This window comes from Cucumis sativus, chromosome 7 (genome assembly GCF_000004075.3).
Source record: "Cucumis sativus cultivar 9930 chromosome 7, Cucumber_9930_V3, whole genome shotgun sequence".
Lineage (NCBI taxonomy): Eukaryota > Viridiplantae > Streptophyta > Magnoliopsida > Cucurbitales > Cucurbitaceae > Cucumis > Cucumis sativus.
The window spans coordinates 12,779,807-12,800,649 of record NC_026661.2 but is presented as its reverse complement, the minus strand read 5'-3'; the positions used below and the strand labels follow the sequence as shown (position 1 = coordinate 12,800,649).

At 29.4% G+C, this 20,843-nt stretch overlaps 1 protein-coding gene across 1 annotated transcript; it reads right to left on the bottom strand.

The window, feature by feature from the left end:
* Positions 1-2,848: 2,848 nt before the first annotated feature.
* On the bottom strand, positions 2,849-6,920 carry LOC101220623 (NAC domain-containing protein 30). Its single transcript, XM_004149375.3, has 4 exons — positions 6,687-6,920; positions 5,387-5,576; positions 4,262-4,533; positions 2,849-3,613 (listed from the first exon to the last, which is right to left on the bottom strand). The coding sequence occupies exons 2-4, from the start codon at positions 5,547-5,549 to the stop codon at positions 3,122-3,124; spliced, it is 927 nt and encodes a 308-aa protein (XP_004149423.1). The 5' UTR covers positions 5,550-5,576; positions 6,687-6,920; the 3' UTR covers positions 2,849-3,121.
* Between the last annotated feature and the right edge of the window lie 13,923 nt (positions 6,921-20,843).

Sequence of the window (20,843 nt, the reverse complement as noted above, 5' to 3'; positions counted from 1 at the left end):
TGAATGAGCCATTTGTATGTCTGAATGGGCCAAAACCTAGAGAGTGGCAGAAAGGAACAATCTTTTCGATGTTTGTAAATAGTAGTTTTCTTCTTCTTCTTCGGTCATACTATAACTGAAAACTTAGAGTCTGAGTGGCGAAGGTTCCATTTTCCATGCATTTTCCCTAATTTGTACTCATTTCCTTTCTCTATATCTTCCATTTTTGTATTTCTTTGTAAGATATGTTGTTCATATCGTACAGTGACCTAAGACCGACATTTTTTAATATATATTACATGTTTATACCATTTTCAATCCATCATTTCTACACTTTCCATCTATTATTGTGTTAGTTGTGTTGTAGGTTTGTGATAAGTGTTGGGATTTATGTCCTAAAACTCGTAGATTGTAAATATAATCCATTGACCGTTATTAATAAAATGTTATTATTGTAATAATTGTTATTGATTAAATTATTAGTTTTTTCTTAATAACATAACCCAAATCCAGTAAACTAGCATCCTAAGCTGTTTAATGAAAGTAGAAATAACCTCTAAATGATGCTTAGCATTTTGTGTGTGGACTAGGCAAGAAGGAGGTCATTAGAGGTTAGTTTTGGATATTTAAGCTTAGCAAGAAAGACACCTTAGAGGTTAGCATGACATGACTATGCGTTTTGGAGCTTGTGGCCATACAAAGTGAGGTTAGCATGGTGTTTGAACACTTTGCCATCTTGGTTGGGTGTTTTGATTGAGGTTAGGCGAGACGAGGAAGAGGTGAAGTCGGTTAAGCGGATTTCAGGTGTCATGTGCATGCATAGGTTAAATTTCAGCTGTAAGAGGTGTCAATAAAGTTTCATGCAGCGGATCATTATAAATAGGTCACTTCAGATGAATATTTCTCCCAAACAAATCGTGTGTATTGGTTGAAATTATTCTAACCATTCATAAATTGAGTCTATTTTCTAAGCTGGGGCTGCCGAACAAATTAGAGAGAGAAAAGATTGAGTTGGAGTTGAAAGAAGAGGGAAAGGTCATTTTTGGGAGAAATTTGAGCAATCTTCACTCAAGAAGGCTACATAACTCATTACGAGAATTTTTTAGCTGAATGTTTGAGGTAAGAAAGTTGAGTTAATTTGCAACAAATTTGTAGAATAAAGTATTTTCATTTGAGTTCAGGTTTTTAGAAAATGAAGCTCTAAAGTAGAAGTAAGGTTATGACCGAAAGATGAGTCTGGGTAGTGGAGATTGTTGGTCGAACATCAAGAGTTGCTAGGCGAGATGAGTATATGTTTTGATGTTCAAAGCGGTTATTGTTGTGTTGAGGCTGGTGTTGGATGCACGGCATGCGCGCAATGGACGCACGGCCAAGTGAAGCGCATAGTGTGCTTGTGCGTGAGTTTAGCACGTGGGCATGCCCAACGCGTGCAGAAAACCTGTTATGAGGTTAGCACATAGGCAGCCAGCGTGCGTGCTAGCCTCTGTCGCCCATCCCTACGTGCTAGCCTTGCAAAATAGTGTTTTTGGGCTGGTTTTAATGTTTTTGGGGAATTTTAAAAGAAGTTATGATGTTTTTAAGATTAAAGAGAAATTTTCATGTTCTCGAAACAACTTCAACTGATCCTTGCTTGAAAACATGAAACATTCAACAACAGAAGTCTTTTAACTTTGAAATACTTTAAAATTGTAGTGTAACCCATTTGAAATTCCTTTTACGAAGACTATGTAAAATATATCAAACATGAAAGTATAAAACAATTGAGTAAGTACAATAATGTTTTAAGAAAAACAATTCCTTCTCTCGGCCGTGGAAGCAAAAAACTAGAGCTAGAAAAGGGAAAGAGAAAAAATGGAAACGTGTGTATAGAAAGTTAAAAAGTTTACACGTCAATTTCGCCATATCTATAAATATTTGGATTTTTCCTCCTATTTTTCTATCTATTGAAAGTAAAAAAATTACTTTAATAACAAATCTTTTAAAAATATTTACGATGGCAAAATATCACAATATACCTATAATAGATTTCCAAAATAGATAATTATTTGTGTCTATTATAATACATCGATAACAGTTTTTTATTGGTCAATCTCGTAGATTATGATATTTAATAATTTTATTAACATTTGTAAATATTTTGATTTATTTTGTTCTATTTAAAAATAATAATAAAATGTTAAGTATCCATTTTTTTCAATATTATTATTTCAATAAAGTTATTCCTCTCTTTTAAATTAATGTTCTTGGGTTGCCAACCTCAATTTTTTAGCAAGAAATTGATCATTAATTTTACACTCTCCTGCATGCACAACAAAACCCATTATGACAAATGAGAAATATAAATAATTTATTATTGGTTATTGTTTTATTATTTTAAAAAGAAAGCAACCTTTTCTTAGAATGTTAGATAAAAAAGAAAAGAGAAAAAAAAGAAAAAGAATACTTGCCTTAGGCTGGAAACAACTTTGGGTTAAGCAAGAAATATAATTTTGCAGTCCAGTCCGAGTTCATCCACCTTGGATTAGATTTTTTATTTCCATCTATAACTTAGTAATCAAATTGAAATAAAACTTAGATCTATGTAATAAGATTGTATTATTTTAAAAATTTTGTGCACTTTTTAAATCTATAAACCAAATGAAAACTAGACACAAAATCTTATTTGAAACAAATCTTTCAACCAAATTAAATTGAAATATATATAGTTGATTCATTCATGAGAATGATGATGGAGATTAGTTATAAACGCTGCACAGAAAATGTCATGAGTTTTTGAGATGAATAATAAAATTAATGCCCCTAATAATTAATCAAGTTTTTCACTGATCCCAAAAGAGCTTATTAAATTAGAAGTGATGAGAAAATAATATTAATAACTAAAAACACAAATAAACGTCTTATTCTTAAGAAAATCAACTTAATTGGATCACTACATGCATATACATATAAATTTATCTACATGCAGTGATACATTTACAATTTAAAACAACTTTCTCATAAACCCTAATCAATCAATCAGATATATATCTGTTTCAATGAAGAGAAGACCATTACTTTGTAGCTCTGATCTCTCTCTTTATACTTACAAAAAAAAAAAACACTCTAAAATCATATTCTGAACTAACTTTCAGCATATTTTCTTTCATATATCATTACAAAAGTCAACAAAAGTTTGAGGCAAATTAGGGTAAGAAGAAGGGGACATTTCAACAATCTGGGACGAGGAGAGAAAGTCATCCAAATCAACGTTCCATTCGAGGCATGGACCGTTGGGATTATTGTCGTTGTTATTATTTATCTTTGTTTCGTTGGTTCCGAAGCTTGTCGAGAGTGTCGGGCTCTCGAGATTCGGGAGCTGAACGAATTGGTAATTTTGTTGTTTGTGGTGGAGATCAGAGCCATAGGATTGGTGAAAATTTGAGAGGTGTTGGTCTGAAGAGTTGAGCATGTGAGTGTGAGGGGTCATGGCATCTGAAAATGAAGGGGACGACCTAGCAAATTGACTGTTATTATTGTTGTTGTTTTTGAGATCATAGTATAAAGCTTGATGTTGATAGCTATTCCAAGGTCCAATGACTTGGTTTTGATTAGGGCTTGGCTTTTTAAATGCTCGACAAACCACCCAACCTTCTTCCTGCATATATCAAAATAAAAATCTCGAGTTATATTATGTACTTTTAAAAATCGAACTACTGAGTCTCAAAACATTAAAAGTTTAATTACATCCACCTTAGTGAATTTACATGAATTAGTTAAAAATACAAAGAACAAATTAAATTCGTTGGAGCTTTCTTTGTAACTATTTTTTTCTTTAGTTTTTTAATATTCTTGTGCTTCTTTTCTTTCGATTTCTTTATCATTGTTTCCATTTTCCAAACTAAACAGTTATTCTTAGTACAATTTTAAGGGAAAAAACGATTTTTTAATAAGTGTTTGTTTTCTTTTTTGTTTTTGACCTTTTTGAAATATCTTTTTATTTATTGAGATCTTTTAAAATAAATTTTACGGTTTAAAAAATCACTTGAGAAGTTATAGTAATCAACAACATACATTTTGAATTATTAATGTTTTTAATTTTGAAAAAAGAAGTTGGTTGTTACAAAAATGATTTTATTTTAAAAATGTATCAAAAGAACTAGAAATTAAGTCGAATTGAATCTCCCTACCTCCTCTTGTATCGGTAACAATTAAAAAGAAGTGGATAATTTTCGTATACTATATGGTTCTTCATCATATATATATATATATTAATCAAGAAAAAAGTTTAATATGAGAAACTTGCCTGAATAGGTGCAAGTTCAGAGGTTTGGAGACGATATTCATGCATAATCCAATCAGTTTTTCTTCCGTTTGGAGCTCGACCTTTATAAAACACCAATGTCTTTCTCATCCCAATCACTCTATTCTTTGACAAAACTGCCTTATCCCTCCCTGTGGCCTTCCAAAACCCAGCACTTGTAGCTCGGTTCGTTCGACTTCCCGTCGGGTATTTTCGGTCTTTGTGACTAAAGAAGTACCACTCCTTTTGTTCATCGTAACCAAATTTACAATTTGCTGCACATATCATACGTTGTAAATTTAAAAGTGAGTTTGATGTGATTTTTGATAGAATAGAAACTACTTTTAACAATTTAGAACTACTTTCAGAATCACTTCAAAGAAAGCATGCGGCCGTTAGTTAATTAATCTCTGTCATCTTTCAAGAGTATTAGTAAAAAGAACAGTACTAAAAGGATATATACATGTTAGGGTTAGTTAGATTAGCAATTATAAAATACTTTTGAATTGGTTCAATTGTTCTAATTTTTTTTTTCAAATTTAAACAATCTTAATTAGGTAATTATAAAATCAATATAACTATAAGATTTTTTAGATTTTTTTTCTTCTGAAAATTAAGCTTTAAACATGGGTGTTCTGTCCATAGTTTTCCTACTGTATTATACACTTTGAGAAAACATTCTAAAAAATTAAATCAAAATTTGAAAATCAACTAAAAGAATAAGTTTTTAGAAACTTCAAGTTTAGCCTATTATTTATAACAAAAACAAAAAAATATGAAGAAATGAACTAACATAAGTTTCAATAATAATGATAATGATAATAAACAATACTTATGAAGAGTGGATTATTACTAAACAAAGTGGATTCCATTGATTTTGCACATAAGGAAAAGCAGTATGAAAACAAAGCAAAAGAACTCAGGCTTTCAAAAATGGTTGAAAGAGAAAAAGTGAAGCCTAGTTTTTATAGAGTGAATGAGAAAGTCCAAGTAGGGGGAAATGGATTATGTTTGGAAAATGAATATATATATATTTATGAGTCTGAAGCTAGCTAACCCTTCCACTAAAAACTTGACTATGAAAGAAATAATATTGTGAATGAATGTAATGAATATATAATAAATTACCTTGAATATCCCATGGCTCCATTTTGTAAAGATCAATATCAATAATAACATCTAAGTCAATCTTTTGTGAGTTGATCTTCCTTTTAAGATAATAACCTACAAGTTCTTCCTCAGTTGGATGAAACCTAAACCCTGGTGGCACACATGACTCTAAAATCTCCATTCTTATATCACCTACCGTCTTCTTCTTCTGTTACGAAATATATAAAACAATGTGAGCTGAATTTAATCATTAAAACCAAAACCATAAAGGCGAAGAATGTGAGAATTTAGTTAATACTTATGGTTTGATAAAACTCTTCTAAACTATCTCGAGTGTATGAGTTATTTATGTAAATTTTATTGAATTAAATAATAGTATAACTGAAATTTTTGGATATAATGGCAGACAATAATGAGTAGAAACGAAGAGAAAAGAAAGAGAATATTTAATTTTAGTAGTTGAAAAATTGAGATTGTTTTGAGACAAGAATCTTAATCTTGGGTGATTTCTTAGCTGCATGAAGTGAAACAATTATTTTTTAGGGTTTTGTTTCTTTTTCTAAAGAAAAAAATAGAAAATAAAAGTTGGCCGAAAAGCTTGACTTTTGCTGTCACAAAGCATGTTACCGATACATTTCTTTGAGTGCAGTTCACTCACTTTTTTCTTCTCTCTCTCTCTCTCCTCTTGTGGTTTACAGACATTTTCACACCAACAACTAAACTTTCTCTCTCCTCTCTCTCCTTTTGTAGGTCACACGTGTGGAGGTGGAGTTTCCATAAAAAAGAAGAAGAAGAAGAAGAAGAAGAAGAGAAGACATATACCTTCCAAAAAAGATGTTCCAAGAATTCTAAAGTGATATTTGAAAATTACTCTAATGTCCATCGAGAGAATAATATGACTAACAATTCTTTCTATACTATTAAAAGTGTGTAATTTTCAAACAAATTTTGAACAAAAAACAAAAAAGAACACCAAACTCTAATATAAGCCATAAAAAAGTACTTGGGTGTATTTCAATCTGCACTCATATTTGTACCATCTATCTAATAGGCCAACCGCTAGCTTTCAATGACAAACGAACTCGTTTTCTCAACTGAAATGGATTGACAATATATGGAGATGAGTGCACGTTAAACCGCATTCCATATTACTCTAAAACAATCATATTCGATAATATTCTCTTCCCTCAATATTGAAGTACATATAATAGAACCCCAGAGAAAAGAATATGGATGGAATAAAAGAAAACCCTAATGTAATAAGGAATGAGAGAAAGGAGAGATAGATATAGATACATATATAACTGTATGAACTCACATAGAAATGTTGTAGATGCTTTTGTGATGTGTTGATGTGAAAATAGAAGAAGAGAAGAAGTAAAGAAGATTGTTGTTAATTGGAATGGAAGAAGAATAAAAGAAGATAACATATATATATAAACTAAAGAGAGAACAAAAAGAAAGGAAATGGAAAAATGAAAAGAAAAAAAAAGAGGTAGTGATTGCGCGTGGGGTGGCAGATGAAATGGAAAGGTTTGTTTGGACGGCGTGAAACCATTGTTTTCACGCCACCCCCCACCCCCCACCCCCTCCCTCCTCTCTTACTCTTACTCTTACTTATTTCTTCCCACCGCAATTTTATCTCTCAATACTCTCTCTCTTTCTCGCTTTCTTATTTTCCCTTTTTCCCTTTATATTTTATGTTATGCAAACCCCTAGCTACCATATTAGGTCAACATTTTTTGAGGAATTTGTACTCTTCTTCCCAACTTGTTCTACAGTTTAAAATCTTTAACTTTCTTTTATTCTAATGAATATTAAAGTTGTCTATGATGTCTCAATTTTCTTGATTTTTTCAATATAGAATTCTCAACCGTTCTGAAGTTCTTGTGTTTAAACACCAAATGAGTCTATAAGTTTTTTATTTCTACTACATGTCATCATGTTGTTCTATCATATATATATAAACAAACTCACCGTTTTTGTCACGTTTAAATCAGTCTCTTTTTCCTATTTAAACTCAATTAACCCATTTGGAAGTAAGAAAAAGATTAAAAAAAATCACTTATCAAAATAAGTTTAGTAGTTCTAATATTTGTGGAACCTTTGCACAGTCAAATTTACTTTTCTTCATATTCGTGTGAAATTAACATGAACAAGTATTAAAAGTGTTTTAAGTATGTGGGTTTTGCAAAGATAATTTTAGAATTAAAGTTAAGAAGCAATAATATAAGACGAAGTTTGAGCATAAGGAATTGTCTATTTAAGAAAAGGTCGCTTTCTGACACTCACTCCCACAATTCAGCTTAGGTTCTCTCTCTCTCTCGCTCTCTCCCCTTTGCTCAAGCCGCCCTTTGCCATTTGGCACCAAACACTTCTTGCCATGTGTCCTTCCATGTCAGACTCTCCAGCTTGTCCATATGGAATTGCTAATCATTTGTGTTCCCCACATACATATTGTTTGATTTAACATCTCTCTCTCATCTTCTTCTTCTTTCTCTTTCATACATACATTTTTATTTTCTATGTGTAAGTACTTATTAAGTACTCTAATTATGCTCCAATCTCTTACTTATGACTCTTTTACCTTTTTTTTCTTGTTGTAATTTCACAAAATTGGAACTTGAGTTAGGTAATTAGAACATGGGTAAGTGTTGTTAGATCAAATTTTAGGGTTTGTACTTTGTGATGTGTCTGTCATCTTTTAAAGTTCTAACTTTTTGTCTCCCTAGGCTGGTGTTAAATCTCCAAAAGAGGGCAAAATGAAAATTATCATATTTAAAATATTAAAATAAAAACCATGTAAAGAATAAACTTTATTGAAGGAAGAAGCCAATACCTAAATTGGGACAACAAATAATAATGCTATCATAAAAAATCAAAATACTTTGTTAAAATCAAATATTTAGGATGCTCTTTAGATAAATTATATAAATTATTTTAAATGATAAAATTATTGAAAATATTTACAAATATAGTAAAATATCTTGCTATATTTGAAAACAACCTTAAATTTAATCGATACCTTTCCAATTAATTTTGGAGATAAAAAATTCTTAAGTAAGGTAGGATAAGAGAAATAAATTACAATATTTCTAAAATTTCAAGAACAAAATTCTAAATAAATCTGAAAAAGAAAACACACAATCTGAGAGAGAATGAATTGCAATTCTTTTTTAACTACAAATGGAGTAGGAGATTTAAATCAAAAGTCTTTTGATCCTGATAATCAAAAACCGGTTGAACTTAGCTCTTTTGACGAGAACACGGTGTAATCAAATCTTCTAAATATGAATTTAGGACTGGAATCATCTAAACGGGTGGTGCACTTTTTCTTTTTTTTAAACAAAAAAGACTGGTTTACTAATTTTCAAAATCAACTTCTAAAACCTCCCTAACCACTAAGGTAAAAAACGTAAATAGCGTAAATAGATACATATGCTAAAAAGGAAAGTTGAAGAACTTCTAAGGGCATTGCCCCCGAACCTCCACCACCTTGCACCGCCTCTAGACCCTGCCTCGCTGATCGGGCATAAAGAAACTCCTATATTTATGTTGTACGTAGAAACTCCTATATTTTTGTTGTACGTAGTGTTATATTAACGAATTCAAGGCATTTCAGCATTGACCCATTTTGCGTTCTTTGTTGATGACAATCTTATTTTTGCAGGGCTTTCAGAGGAGATTGCGATGCTATATCAAAAGCATGATTACAAACTACGAAACAACCTCTGAGCAAACTATCAACCCTAACAAGTCAAGCTTTAATTTATGGCTAACTAAGAATATAAAATATATAGATATGTTGGCATGAAGATCACTAAGTTGCTAAGCGAAGTTTCTGGTTTTAGTTCCGGTCGAGGAGGAATAAGCATAAATGTTTCATGAAATAAGAGAGTGTGAAAGGTGTTTCATAAGGTTGGAAGGATAAATTAATTTTTAAGACGAAATAAAAGGTTCTTATCAAATCTATCATCTATATCTCTCCTCATCTATACCATGAATTGCTTTAGACTCCCATATGGGACTTGCATTTAGATCAACAATTGGTGTTCTCACAATTTGATAAAATAATTTACTACTAAATCACACCCCAAAAGTTAGTCTTAGTGGCAAGTCTGAGACGAACATCCAGAGAGGGGAGAATTTCTTAAATAAATATAGTTTTTAACACGAACTAAGACAATAATGTGAGGTTTTGTAATTGTTCTATGTGAATAGAATTTAAACTAGGCGAAAATTAATATGATGGAATTCAATAATTAAGAGATCCTAGACTTGGGTTAATGGAGTTCACTCTATTCAAATTAAAGTATTTGCTGAATATTCTCATCATGAAATAAAATTTGTTTACCTACACCTAACCAATTTAATTAGAAATTTAACCAACTAGCTAAATCGTCCTACCTATACATCAAACTAATCTAATTCAAAAAGATGAAAAGCGTTCGAGTTCAATTCAAACCAAACCAAAAGCATTAAGATCTAGGCAACGTTAAGGTGAATACTAAGTTCAATGCGTCTAGCTAATTATTGAAGTAGTTCAATTCAATGTTGATTAAAACAAAGGGTTCGTAGCATAAATGACAAAAAAAAAAAAAAATCTAAAATAATAGCATATATAGCACATAATAAAATAATTGCATATATGGCGCAAAAAAATAGTAAAAGAGTAAAATACTCACGTCAAATCACCATTTTAATCGTTTCTGGTCAAATTTCTCAAATTAAAAACAATCATTGATAGCATCTATTAGTGATAGCTAAAAAAACTGTCGCTAATAGCATCTATTAGTGATAGCAGCTATCATCAATCGCATCTATCGCTAATAATTGTTATCAGTGTTATATGCTATCATTAATAGCTTTCAATTTGAGAAATGATTATTCTACACATTTTTTTTCGATATTTTTATATTGAAAACTATCACTAATAGCTACAATTAGTGAATATGAGTGATAATTGTTATCGGTTGTTATCAGTGATAACTTGTCACCATTACGAGTATTTTTTTTTCAATTTTCTTAAATTGAAAGATATCATTGATAGCAATTGATAGTTTTGTTGTATGTTGCTATCACTAATAGATGCTATCAATTATAGTTTTTTTTTTTAAAAAAATAAATACGATGGGTCAGTAGCTGCATCCGACATCTCCATTAGGTGGACACCCTCTTAGCACATCCATCATCCCCGCTTCATTAATATATGAAAAAAGTACATGACAAACAAGGATAAAGGACCAACAAAGTTATCAATGATAGCTTTTAATTTGAAAAATATGTTATCAGTTGATATAATTGATAACAACTATATTAGCGATAGCTTTTATCAAGAATATATATGGTCTAAAGGGTAAAGAGTAACTTCCAATTTGAAAAGTATGATATCAGTTGCTATAGTTAGCTGCTATCTCTGATAACTACTATCAGTAATAACATTCAATTTGAGAAATGTGGTATTAGTTGTTATCTCTGATACCTTATGTCCTTGATGTTGCTATCAATTGATATATCTGATAACTACTATATAAGTAATTTTTCTATATTGCTATCAACATAAAATGATATCAATAACATTGTCTATCAATGATTGTATTAGAAGAATATCGCTTATACTTGCTGTCATTGATATCATTAGAAGAATATATTTTCTATAAGTGATATTTTCTTGGTTAAACATATCAATTTTGCATTGATGAAGTTTAATTAGTCAATCAATTGATATTTTTTTAGATACTATCAATGATATTCTTCTATTGTGATCACTAATAATAATATCTATCAGTGATAGCAACAAAAGAATATCACTGATAGTATTTATAAGCGCAATATCTCCTAATAGGCTATTATATATCAATGTTATCAAAGTGATGCTACTATAAAGTGGTATTGTGATTGTTTCATTTTAACATGTATAAATGGACAAAGATCAAAAGAGATCAAATTAACATGCAATTAGTAACAACTTTGAATCACTAATAACATATCATCTATACGATAACTTTTATCCGTCAATAATATAAATAAAATTGATATAGTTGCAACTTTTGTTAAATTAAATTGTTGATTTCAGGTTTATGCTATCAACATTTATATCATATATTGAAATTAAAGTTCAAGTTCTCAGTAATAAATTCATGAAATTCACATTGACATGTTATGTATGCTGTTATTGATAGGAGTCATCACTGATAGCATGAGAGAAAAGAAACTAAAGAGCAGAATTGACATTTTTAAAAAATTTGCCATACATAATTGATAAAAAATTGTTATTTTTACAAATACTGATAAAAAATGTTATTTTTGGAAATATTATTCTCTTGTGCTATAGATTATATTTATATTGTGATATTTAGTGCAATTTTGCTTAATACATTGTAATCTAATTTGGTTAAGAAATTTAGAGTCCGTTTGAATTGAATTAAATTTAGGGCTTATAACTCTTTTTTTTTTTAAATTCGTTTAAAATACACTTAAAAATCTATTTTGTATGACTTTCAAACACTTTAATTTTTTCAAAATAAATTATTTTTTAAATTAAACACACCATTAATCTAACTTATTTCACTTAATACAAAAATTCACAATTAACTATTTGCACACAAATAGAAAGCAAACATCTGCTGTTCTCAAGCAGTATAGATCAAAATCTATTTGAATCAAAATTGAGATGGACGATACAATAATTTAGTTCAAATCCTTGCATAGTTCAAATCCTTACAAATGCAATGAAATAGAGAACAAAAACCGTAGAATTCCAAGCTTCTACTTAGAATTCCATAACATCTTCTTTCTCAATTCTTCAAGTCTCCTATATTTTCTATATAAACATATATATTTTTGTTCCTGTCCAGTATAAAAATGCAAAGACTAACGATGGTGCTTACGATGAAGAAAAATGGACAGATAGAATTTCGAAGAAGTGGGCAATGAAAACAAGTATGTGTGTGTTGAGTGTTGAAGTTAGAGAGTTTGGTTCACTTCAACAACCAACAGAGTTGCAAAAAAAAAAAAAAAAAAGAGAGGAGGAGATGGCGATCTAAACATGAAGAAAATTAGAGAACAAATTTTTGTGGCAAGTAGAGGGACGTGAATGAGAGGGTATAAATACAAAATTGCATAAATAGAAATAAATAGGAATAGTCGCGTATTTATAAAATAATTAAGTATATAACAACATTCTAAAAAAGTTATAAATATAGTAAAATTTGTCAAATTTTATCGATGATATAAGTCTATTATTAGTAGACCGTGTTACGAATTTATCAGTGATACATGTTATGTATCACTCGTAGTTTTGCTATAATTGTCATTTCTTTAAAATGTTGCTTTTTAATAATTATTTCTAAAATGACTATTAATTACCCTTTCTCTTTTATTTATTTATTTACTTTATTATTTGTTTAACCAGTGTTTTGAAATATTTGTTCACAACTCAATATTGTTTGTATTGGTAGATCCCTCCTGGGCTTATAACGCTAATCACTCGTGAATGTAAATTAAAAAATTGTGGTAAATTTTATTTTTTTATTTGAAGATTAAGCTGTGAATAAATTAAAATATACTATACATTATTAAATTAAAATTTTGATATTATTTACACAAGAATAAAATACATCAGATAATTACAAATGTATTTAATAACAAAGCTTAATTTTTTAAATAGCAATAGATAAAAATTGACTCAATTTATTAGTCCAACTTGAACTAACAATACATAGAAATTTACTCCATTTATTAATCAAGTTGAACTATAATAATAGGTTAAAGTGAACAATACATAAACATTTACTCCATTTATTAATCAACTTAAACTATAATAATATGCTAAAGTGTGTGTAGTTATGTAGACTATGAACTTACAGGCTAACAAGTTCAAATTTCTGGTCTAAGAAAAAACAATAATATACTTATTATTCATACAATATAGATTAAAAATATAAAAAATTAAAATGGAAATACTACATGTGTATATGTCTCAAATCTGGTTGATTAAAATAGACTAAATGTAGATAAGAACCCCATTAATTAATAACAACTAATTAAGTTCATTTGATTTTAAATGGAATCAAAATGAATCTTTTAAAAGCATATTGGAAAAATTGATTAAAAAAAGAAAAGAAAACTTAATAATTTTAATTTATGCTTTTGACACCTATATAACTTCTTCACAAAAAAACAAATATTACTTTTGTAAAAGTTTTTGTAGGGTATTAATTATTTTGAGTGTATCATCAATAAGCTTTTAATTCAAAAAAAAAAAAAAGAAGTATTTATTATTTAATCTTATCCAAATAATAATAATAACAATAACAGCAGAAGCAATACTAACAAATAGTTAATAATATATTTGTGAGTGATTTTTTTTGAAATCGTTAATTTCACCATTTTTTTTTATTTGCAACATATCTTTAATTCTTTAAAATAAGTACATCAAACATTAAATTAATTTAAATTATTAGAATCAGGTTTGGAAATAATTTTGGTTCATATATATACTTTAAATATTAATTCAGTCTTGTAATTTCTTTAAAAAAAATATATTGGTTTCTACTTAAAAAAGTGATAACTCAATGGAAACTCTGCTTTTAAACACATTTATAACTTTTTTTTTTTCTTGTAAGGAAATGAATAGTAGTAATGTTGAAATGTTGATGGAAACATAAAATGAAACTTTGGTTAAATTTAAGTTCATCAATTTTTAAGAGTACAAAGATGATGAAAATAGATATATTGATGGTACATGTAAAATTAGAATGAATAAAAAAAATTAAAAGTGATGTTTATATAAATTTAATTTTCAAAAACAAAATGAATACCAAATGGGATCTAATAAAATTGGTAAAGATAAGTTCATTTGAATTATACGAATTAACATGTTTAAATTTGTATCCAACTTGACTTGAATACTTATTATTGTTATAGATTGATTTAATGGTAATGCTAGAGCAAAAAAAAAAACATCTAGATTGAACCAAATGCCCAAACTAACTTGCTCAAGCTCGACAATTAATTAAGCATGAGATTGGAGCCGAGCTTGATTGATCTCCAATATTTCATGACTATGGGGTATGCCTTCTCCAATAAAGTTTGGGCCAAAAGCCTAAATGACCTCCTCGACCTTGATCTCAGTTGGGGATCAAGTCAAAACTGACCCTTCTGATTTGAGAAAATGGGACATCTAAATACATGTTCTAGCTAACTCGTTTGGCTCAATGGTTAACACAGTCCAATTTTTTAGAACTTTAATGAAGAGGAACGTCCTAGATTAAGATTTCATTATACACATGCATGATTATAACTTTTAAAAGAAGTGAGTTCAACATTTTGGTACGTACAAACAAAAGTTTCTTATTCTTATGAACTTAATTAGACATCAAAAGGGCATAGTGGCAAATATTAGGTGGATGCTTATTTTCTTCTTGTATTGTAGGTTGCATTTTTCCTAAAGTGTCCTTAATAAAAAGAAAAGACCAAACAATTAATTCCTTAAATTCAACCATTTTGTCCAAATAATCACAAACAATTAATTCCTTAATACACTTAATAAGATTATTTTGGAATTTAACATTAAATAAATTACCTTCTAATAATCAAGGTTAGATTTTAGTCATGTCATGATCTCTATAAAACTCACCAACTTTATAATATAGGACTCTAACTAAAGTAAATATTACTATACTTAATTGAAAGTCGAAGGTCCCATTTGAAATCTAAAATCATAGATAAAACCTCTTTTGAGGAGAAAGTACTCTTGAAAATCATTATAGACATTCATTACAATAGAAGATATTTTTGTGAGTTCACATGAACTAGAGGGAAAAGGGAAATCACATGGTTAGGAATACATAGAAGTTGTAATAATATTGTCGAGTCTTTCATTGAATTAGTGATATATTTAAACAAACGATCAAATTATGATTTTTGATTTTATTTTTTGAATATATATAATTTTGGATAGTTGAAGAAAAATTGTTTGACCAAACATTTTTTTTATTGAACTTCAATTTTAATAAATTAGAAGATTGTTACTAATATTTTTTTATTACCTTTTCAACATTTAGATATATATTATTAGCCAAATTGAGAAAAATGAATTCACAACATGAGTAACAACGAAAGTCTAAATAGAACACAAGTACATCTAGATTGTCTTTAGCTTGATTGAAAATACATAATTTATTAAGGTTTAAGAGAATCTCTAGTACATAACTTATGAAGAATCAATTATCTTGAATTACAAAACTTTTATAAGATAAATGTTTAGGCTCCCGCTAAATCACTCAATGTGTGAATAAGGAATTCGATCTAGGCTCCTTCTAAATCATATGGTGCATGCTTTACCCTCATGTCTCAGTGTCCAGACTCCTCTTATGAGAAACTTCTCAGAATAATATTCAATGTTAGGCTCCCTCTAACTTGCACAAGTTTTCTCAACCAAGTGACTCACAATGCCAGTAACAAGGTGTTCAACCCCACACACCACACAAACTGAGTATTTTATAAAAGACTTTTTCAGTACAAAATATGTTCAGAGTACACACCCACTTCTGTTTTCCACATAAATAAATATACCACACCAAAGCTCACAAGCTGTATTTTAGGCCAAGACCACGAAAACAACAAAATCCAACTTTTTATATATTTATAATAAATATTAACCAACTTTTGAGAATAGGTAAGAAACAACCCAATCCAATTTCATATCTTTATTAATAAATATTTTTTTTAGAAAAGGATACTCAGCATCCCCAAATTATATTCAAAATAGAACTCGGGGGAATTGATTAAGTTTACAGGAAGGCTAGAGATAAGCCAAGACTATAAACTATACAAAATACTAGCAAACAACTTTACTAGCAAAAAACACTAAGGTGTTGTGCAATTATAGAAGCTGAGTAATTCTTGAAAAGCTTGGTTTTGGTAGACCAATAGGCTGTGAGATTGCAGATATTTTCCGAAAGGTATGTATATGAGTGTGATAAGTTGTTGAACAGCCTATTGTTTCTTTCCAACCAAATGGACCAAATGATGGCAATCAGCAGATTGAAGATAATCACCCCTCTTTGTGTCTTTATGTTGTTTGAGCTCACCCCTCTTTGTGTCTTTATGTTGTTTGAGCATATCGTACTTACAAGTGCGGGGAGGTTATCATCATTGAGATCCCAATTTAATTGGTTTTTGGTCGTGTTCCAAATGTTTATGGTGTATGGACAGCGGAGGAATATGTGGTCGGTTGTTTCATTGCTTTTCTTACAAAGTACGCACCAATTTGGGTTGAGACAAAGATTTTCCAGTCTCCTTTGTATCTTTTCCATCGTGAACATGTCATTGTATGCGGCTGTCCATATGAAGAATTTTCATTTCTTTGGAACTTTAGATTTCCATAATTTCTTGAAATGGACTGCAAATTCTGAATTACTAGCATTTGGAGCATTTGTTTGTAAAACTGATTTAACAGAGAAGGAGTCATCTTTGCTTGGTATATATCCAAATCGGTTGATCTTTTTGGATGTTGTTTGTGAGAGGAGGTAGACTGCTCTGTATAGTTCTCCACTGTAAGGCTTCTCTAACTCTTGGAGGTCTTCTGCTGTGTATATCCCATGTTTTATTGTTGACGTTCTAGAATGATCTGCTTAGTACACCCTTTGTGCTCCAATTGCTATGCCAGAAGGATAATGAGCTGCCATTATTAACTTTCCACTTCATTTTTGAGTTGAACCAATCAACGAATTTGCAGATGGATCTCCATGGAGCATTGAAGCTACTGTATTTAGCAATTGTAGGAAACATATCCATATCCCTGCAACAGTATTTTGCATCAATCAGAGATTTCCAGAGCGCATTTGGTTCATTTACATATCTCCATAACCATTTTGTGAGCAAAGCAAAATTTGTAGCAACTAGAGGTGTGATACCCAATCCTCTAGAGTCAATAGAGTTTGTAACTATAGACCATTTAACATGATTGAGTTTGTTTTTTTGAGTTCCTTAATGCAAGTGTATAACAGAAAAAATTCCTCCACTATTTATTGATAAATATTAACCAACTTTGAGAATATATCCTCTTATAATTATTAATAAATATTAAACATACGAATTTGGTTTATTTAATACTCACATAAAAGTGTGCTTCAACTTTGCCTTTATAAAATAAGCCAACCAAAATCGGTAACAAATTTGGATGGTTAACCTTCAATTGAAGAAGGCCAAATCTTCCTATATACGCGTGTGTGTGCAAGAGGACTTCAATGTATTAAGTCTTTTTGTCATGATTAATAAACATTTTTTAGTTTTGAGTCAAGAAATTACATAAAGGTTTATATAATACATTGTGTGTGACTTCAATAAAACTGGTAAGTAAAGGTTTTGTGCAGCTACGAGATAGCTAGGGAAGATTGTCTAATCTTCAAGAACTCCAAGTATTGGAAACCTACATGAACATTGTTGATTGAACATAAAATATATTAGTTTTATGCTATGGTAAATTTATATATATATTTTTGGAAAAATATCAATGCTTTTATGAGTTTATTTGCTTATATTACATGCTTTTGAGTAATTTGAACAATAAAATGATAATGATAATTTAGATGAATAAAATAGGGATAAACGGAGCAAAAGGGAATGCTTGAAGCTAAAGAGACACAATAGAGAGTCCGAAAGGAAGAATCTACATATAACGTGTACATATACATTGCATATATATAACATGTTTTCATGCTATAAATGCTAACAAAAAAATTGAGGTTGGAGGAAAACATATATATCTTATAAGGGGTATTCTTGACTTTTCATGAACAACGTCGAGTTGTTACTCTTAGTGTTTGATCACTTACAAGTATGTATATATATACATATTGGAGACTATTCTTGAGATTGTTGCTTTCACCCCAAGAAGAAATGTGACTAGCTAGAGAATTCTTATATCTATTTTAGATGAGTTCTTGTGGTATTGTATGATGACATCAGTAGTTAGAAGTCAATTCTTATATCAACACTCTACTCGAATTTTGTATTGTTTAATTTCTTATTCTTTCTTCAATTTAGAGTTTCTATCACCAAAAGGATTCTTGCCTCTTGTGCTTAATGTCTTAATTGTTTTTTGGTTAGGATTAATTGGGTTTCTTGATTTGAATTATTTTAGATGAAAAGAATCAAATTTGGATCAAGTTATAGAATGTGTGACGATTAGAATTACTTAAATGAAAGTTGAGGTGATCATAATATAGAAGCTATAAAAACTAGTTCTAGATACCTTGCTCATTTGGAAGAAAAAATAGTCTAGAAGATTGTACCTACAAATTAATCACCGAGTTTCGACTCTTTCAATTAAAACCTTTGTGTTGACATACTATATTGTATTGTAGTATTTAGAGCATGTGCAACATCAACCTACACTTTTTTGCAACTAATTGGCTAAAGCTTAAGCACCTGAGATAAACAAAATTGAACGAATCAGAGAAAATTTAGAAAGGAAAAGTACGTAGCATCATAAATAAAATTTGATCTTTATTTCTTCTTCTTATCTATTTTTTATTTTAGAAATGGGTCGTATAAATTTTGGTTAGCTTTTTAACTATTTTGCATTTCTACCACATCATCACTTATTTACTTACTATCTACTTTTATATATCAACCGACAATCCTATAATAAGATAAAAGTTGAAAATGTTAGTACATTGAAACACAACATTAAATCGAAGAAATTACCAAAATGTTATGAATTTAAACATGTATTGAGGGGGTTGGTGAAAATGAAAACACATATCTAACCTTTAAATTCAACCATTTAAATGAAAAGTTCTATGTTTGATAATGTATTTCTAGAACATTATATATTAAACGTAGTATACTTTTTCCTTATTGTTAGAATCCAATATACAAATGCTATAATAAGAGAGAGGAGAAGAAAATGCAACTTTTCTTAGATCTCACAATACGTTATATGCTATTAATATTATTTAAATGCACTTTTTGTATTGTTTTTGAAAAGATTACTTAAATAAACATATTTTAAATAAAAGAAATCAAATAAAGCTTTCTTCTTTTTGTTTAATAATTTATTTATCTAGTACTCTTCCCCATTACATCTATAGTGAGTTCTAAGCAAAGTTATATTTAGACCAATTGCCAACTATTTTATATTATGAGGTCATCATTCCTTCCCTAAATAATAATAATTGGTTTTTTTTTTATTTATTAAATAAGACCCTATCATTTCATTTCTTATCAATATATTTTTTGTTCTCAAATATGTTATAGTAATCTCTCTTTAGGATGCTCTTTTTGGACTAACTTAGGTTTGAGCTTTGAGCTTTTGGTAGAATGTTTGGACCAAACTTATGGAGTAATGGTTGCTTCATAGCTATGATATGACATAGGAATAAGGTATGTCGTTTGAAATTAGTGAAATTATTGTAAATAACAAAATGTAGTAAAATTTTAGATTTTATCAATTATTGATAGTTATCTTTTAACAAGTCCCACAGTCCAATCCTTCCCTCAAAATAAGTCTTCTCGGACTACCAATCCAATAATTTTTGAGGCTTTCGTAAGTTAGCTAGAGGCATGACTTTGATACCACTTGTTAAGACAACAAACTCTCCAAATATCTTCAATGTTTTGCTTTTGGTATCATCCCAAAAGTCCTCGTACCAATTAGGATAGTTGTCATCACTTATATACCCAAGATCATCCTTTATCTAACTGATGTGGAACTTTGGTCGTATTAACAATGCTAATTCCCACTTTACTATTTATCGAATTCTCATCACCAAACTTAATATATCTCTTCACCTAACCAATCCAATTAGTGAAGTTAATTAGATTATCTCAAATAACTAATTAGTTTAACTAATTGAGACATGAAAAGCATGTGTGTTCGAGTTATGCTAATTGCATTAAGATTTAGGGCATATTAGGTGGAATAATTAACTCTCAAATGGGTAGCTAACATTCCGATTGATTCAATTTGTAGTTGGTTAGATGAATACAAATCTAATTTTATTAGCAAACCAAACCAACCCAACTCCAAATTTGTAATTTATTTATGGTTTTCTACCATTTTGATCCAAAATGTGAAGAAATGCAAATATGTAAACTAGGGTTAGCAAAAAAGCCCTATTAATTATTTTTACCCATAACATATTCCATAAAAAAGAATATATTAAAAAGAAAATATTGAGTATTAAAGGAATATATTATACAATAATCAATCTCGCAACTTGAGTTAGACATGCAAACACACATACAATCCCTATTCACTAATTTTATGAAAATACGAAAGTTTATAATTGTATTTTTGTTAATAATTAAAAATATAACTATGAATTTTCATAAAATTTGTGACAAATGAATGAAAGATAAAATACAAATTCTATAAAAGAATTGAAATTGAAATTTGGTTTGATTTAAAAAGCAAAAATAGAAGCAATCGAAGACATAAAAGAGAATATAAATGTACCATATT

Excerpts from the sequence above, each read along its gene's own strand:
- LOC101220623 (XM_004149375.3), bottom strand. The coding sequence starts at position 5,549 with ATGGAGATTTTAGAGTCATGTGTGCCACCAGGGTTTAGGTTTCATCCA. Across the intron at positions 4,534-5,386 it reads GGAGCCATGGGATATTCAAG|CAAATTGTAAATTTGGTTAC; the intron begins GTAATTTATTAT and ends TGATATGTGCAG. Across the intron at positions 3,614-4,261 it reads CTGAACTTGCACCTATTCAG|GAAGAAGGTTGGGTGGTTTG; the intron begins GCAAGTTTCTCA and ends TGATATATGCAG.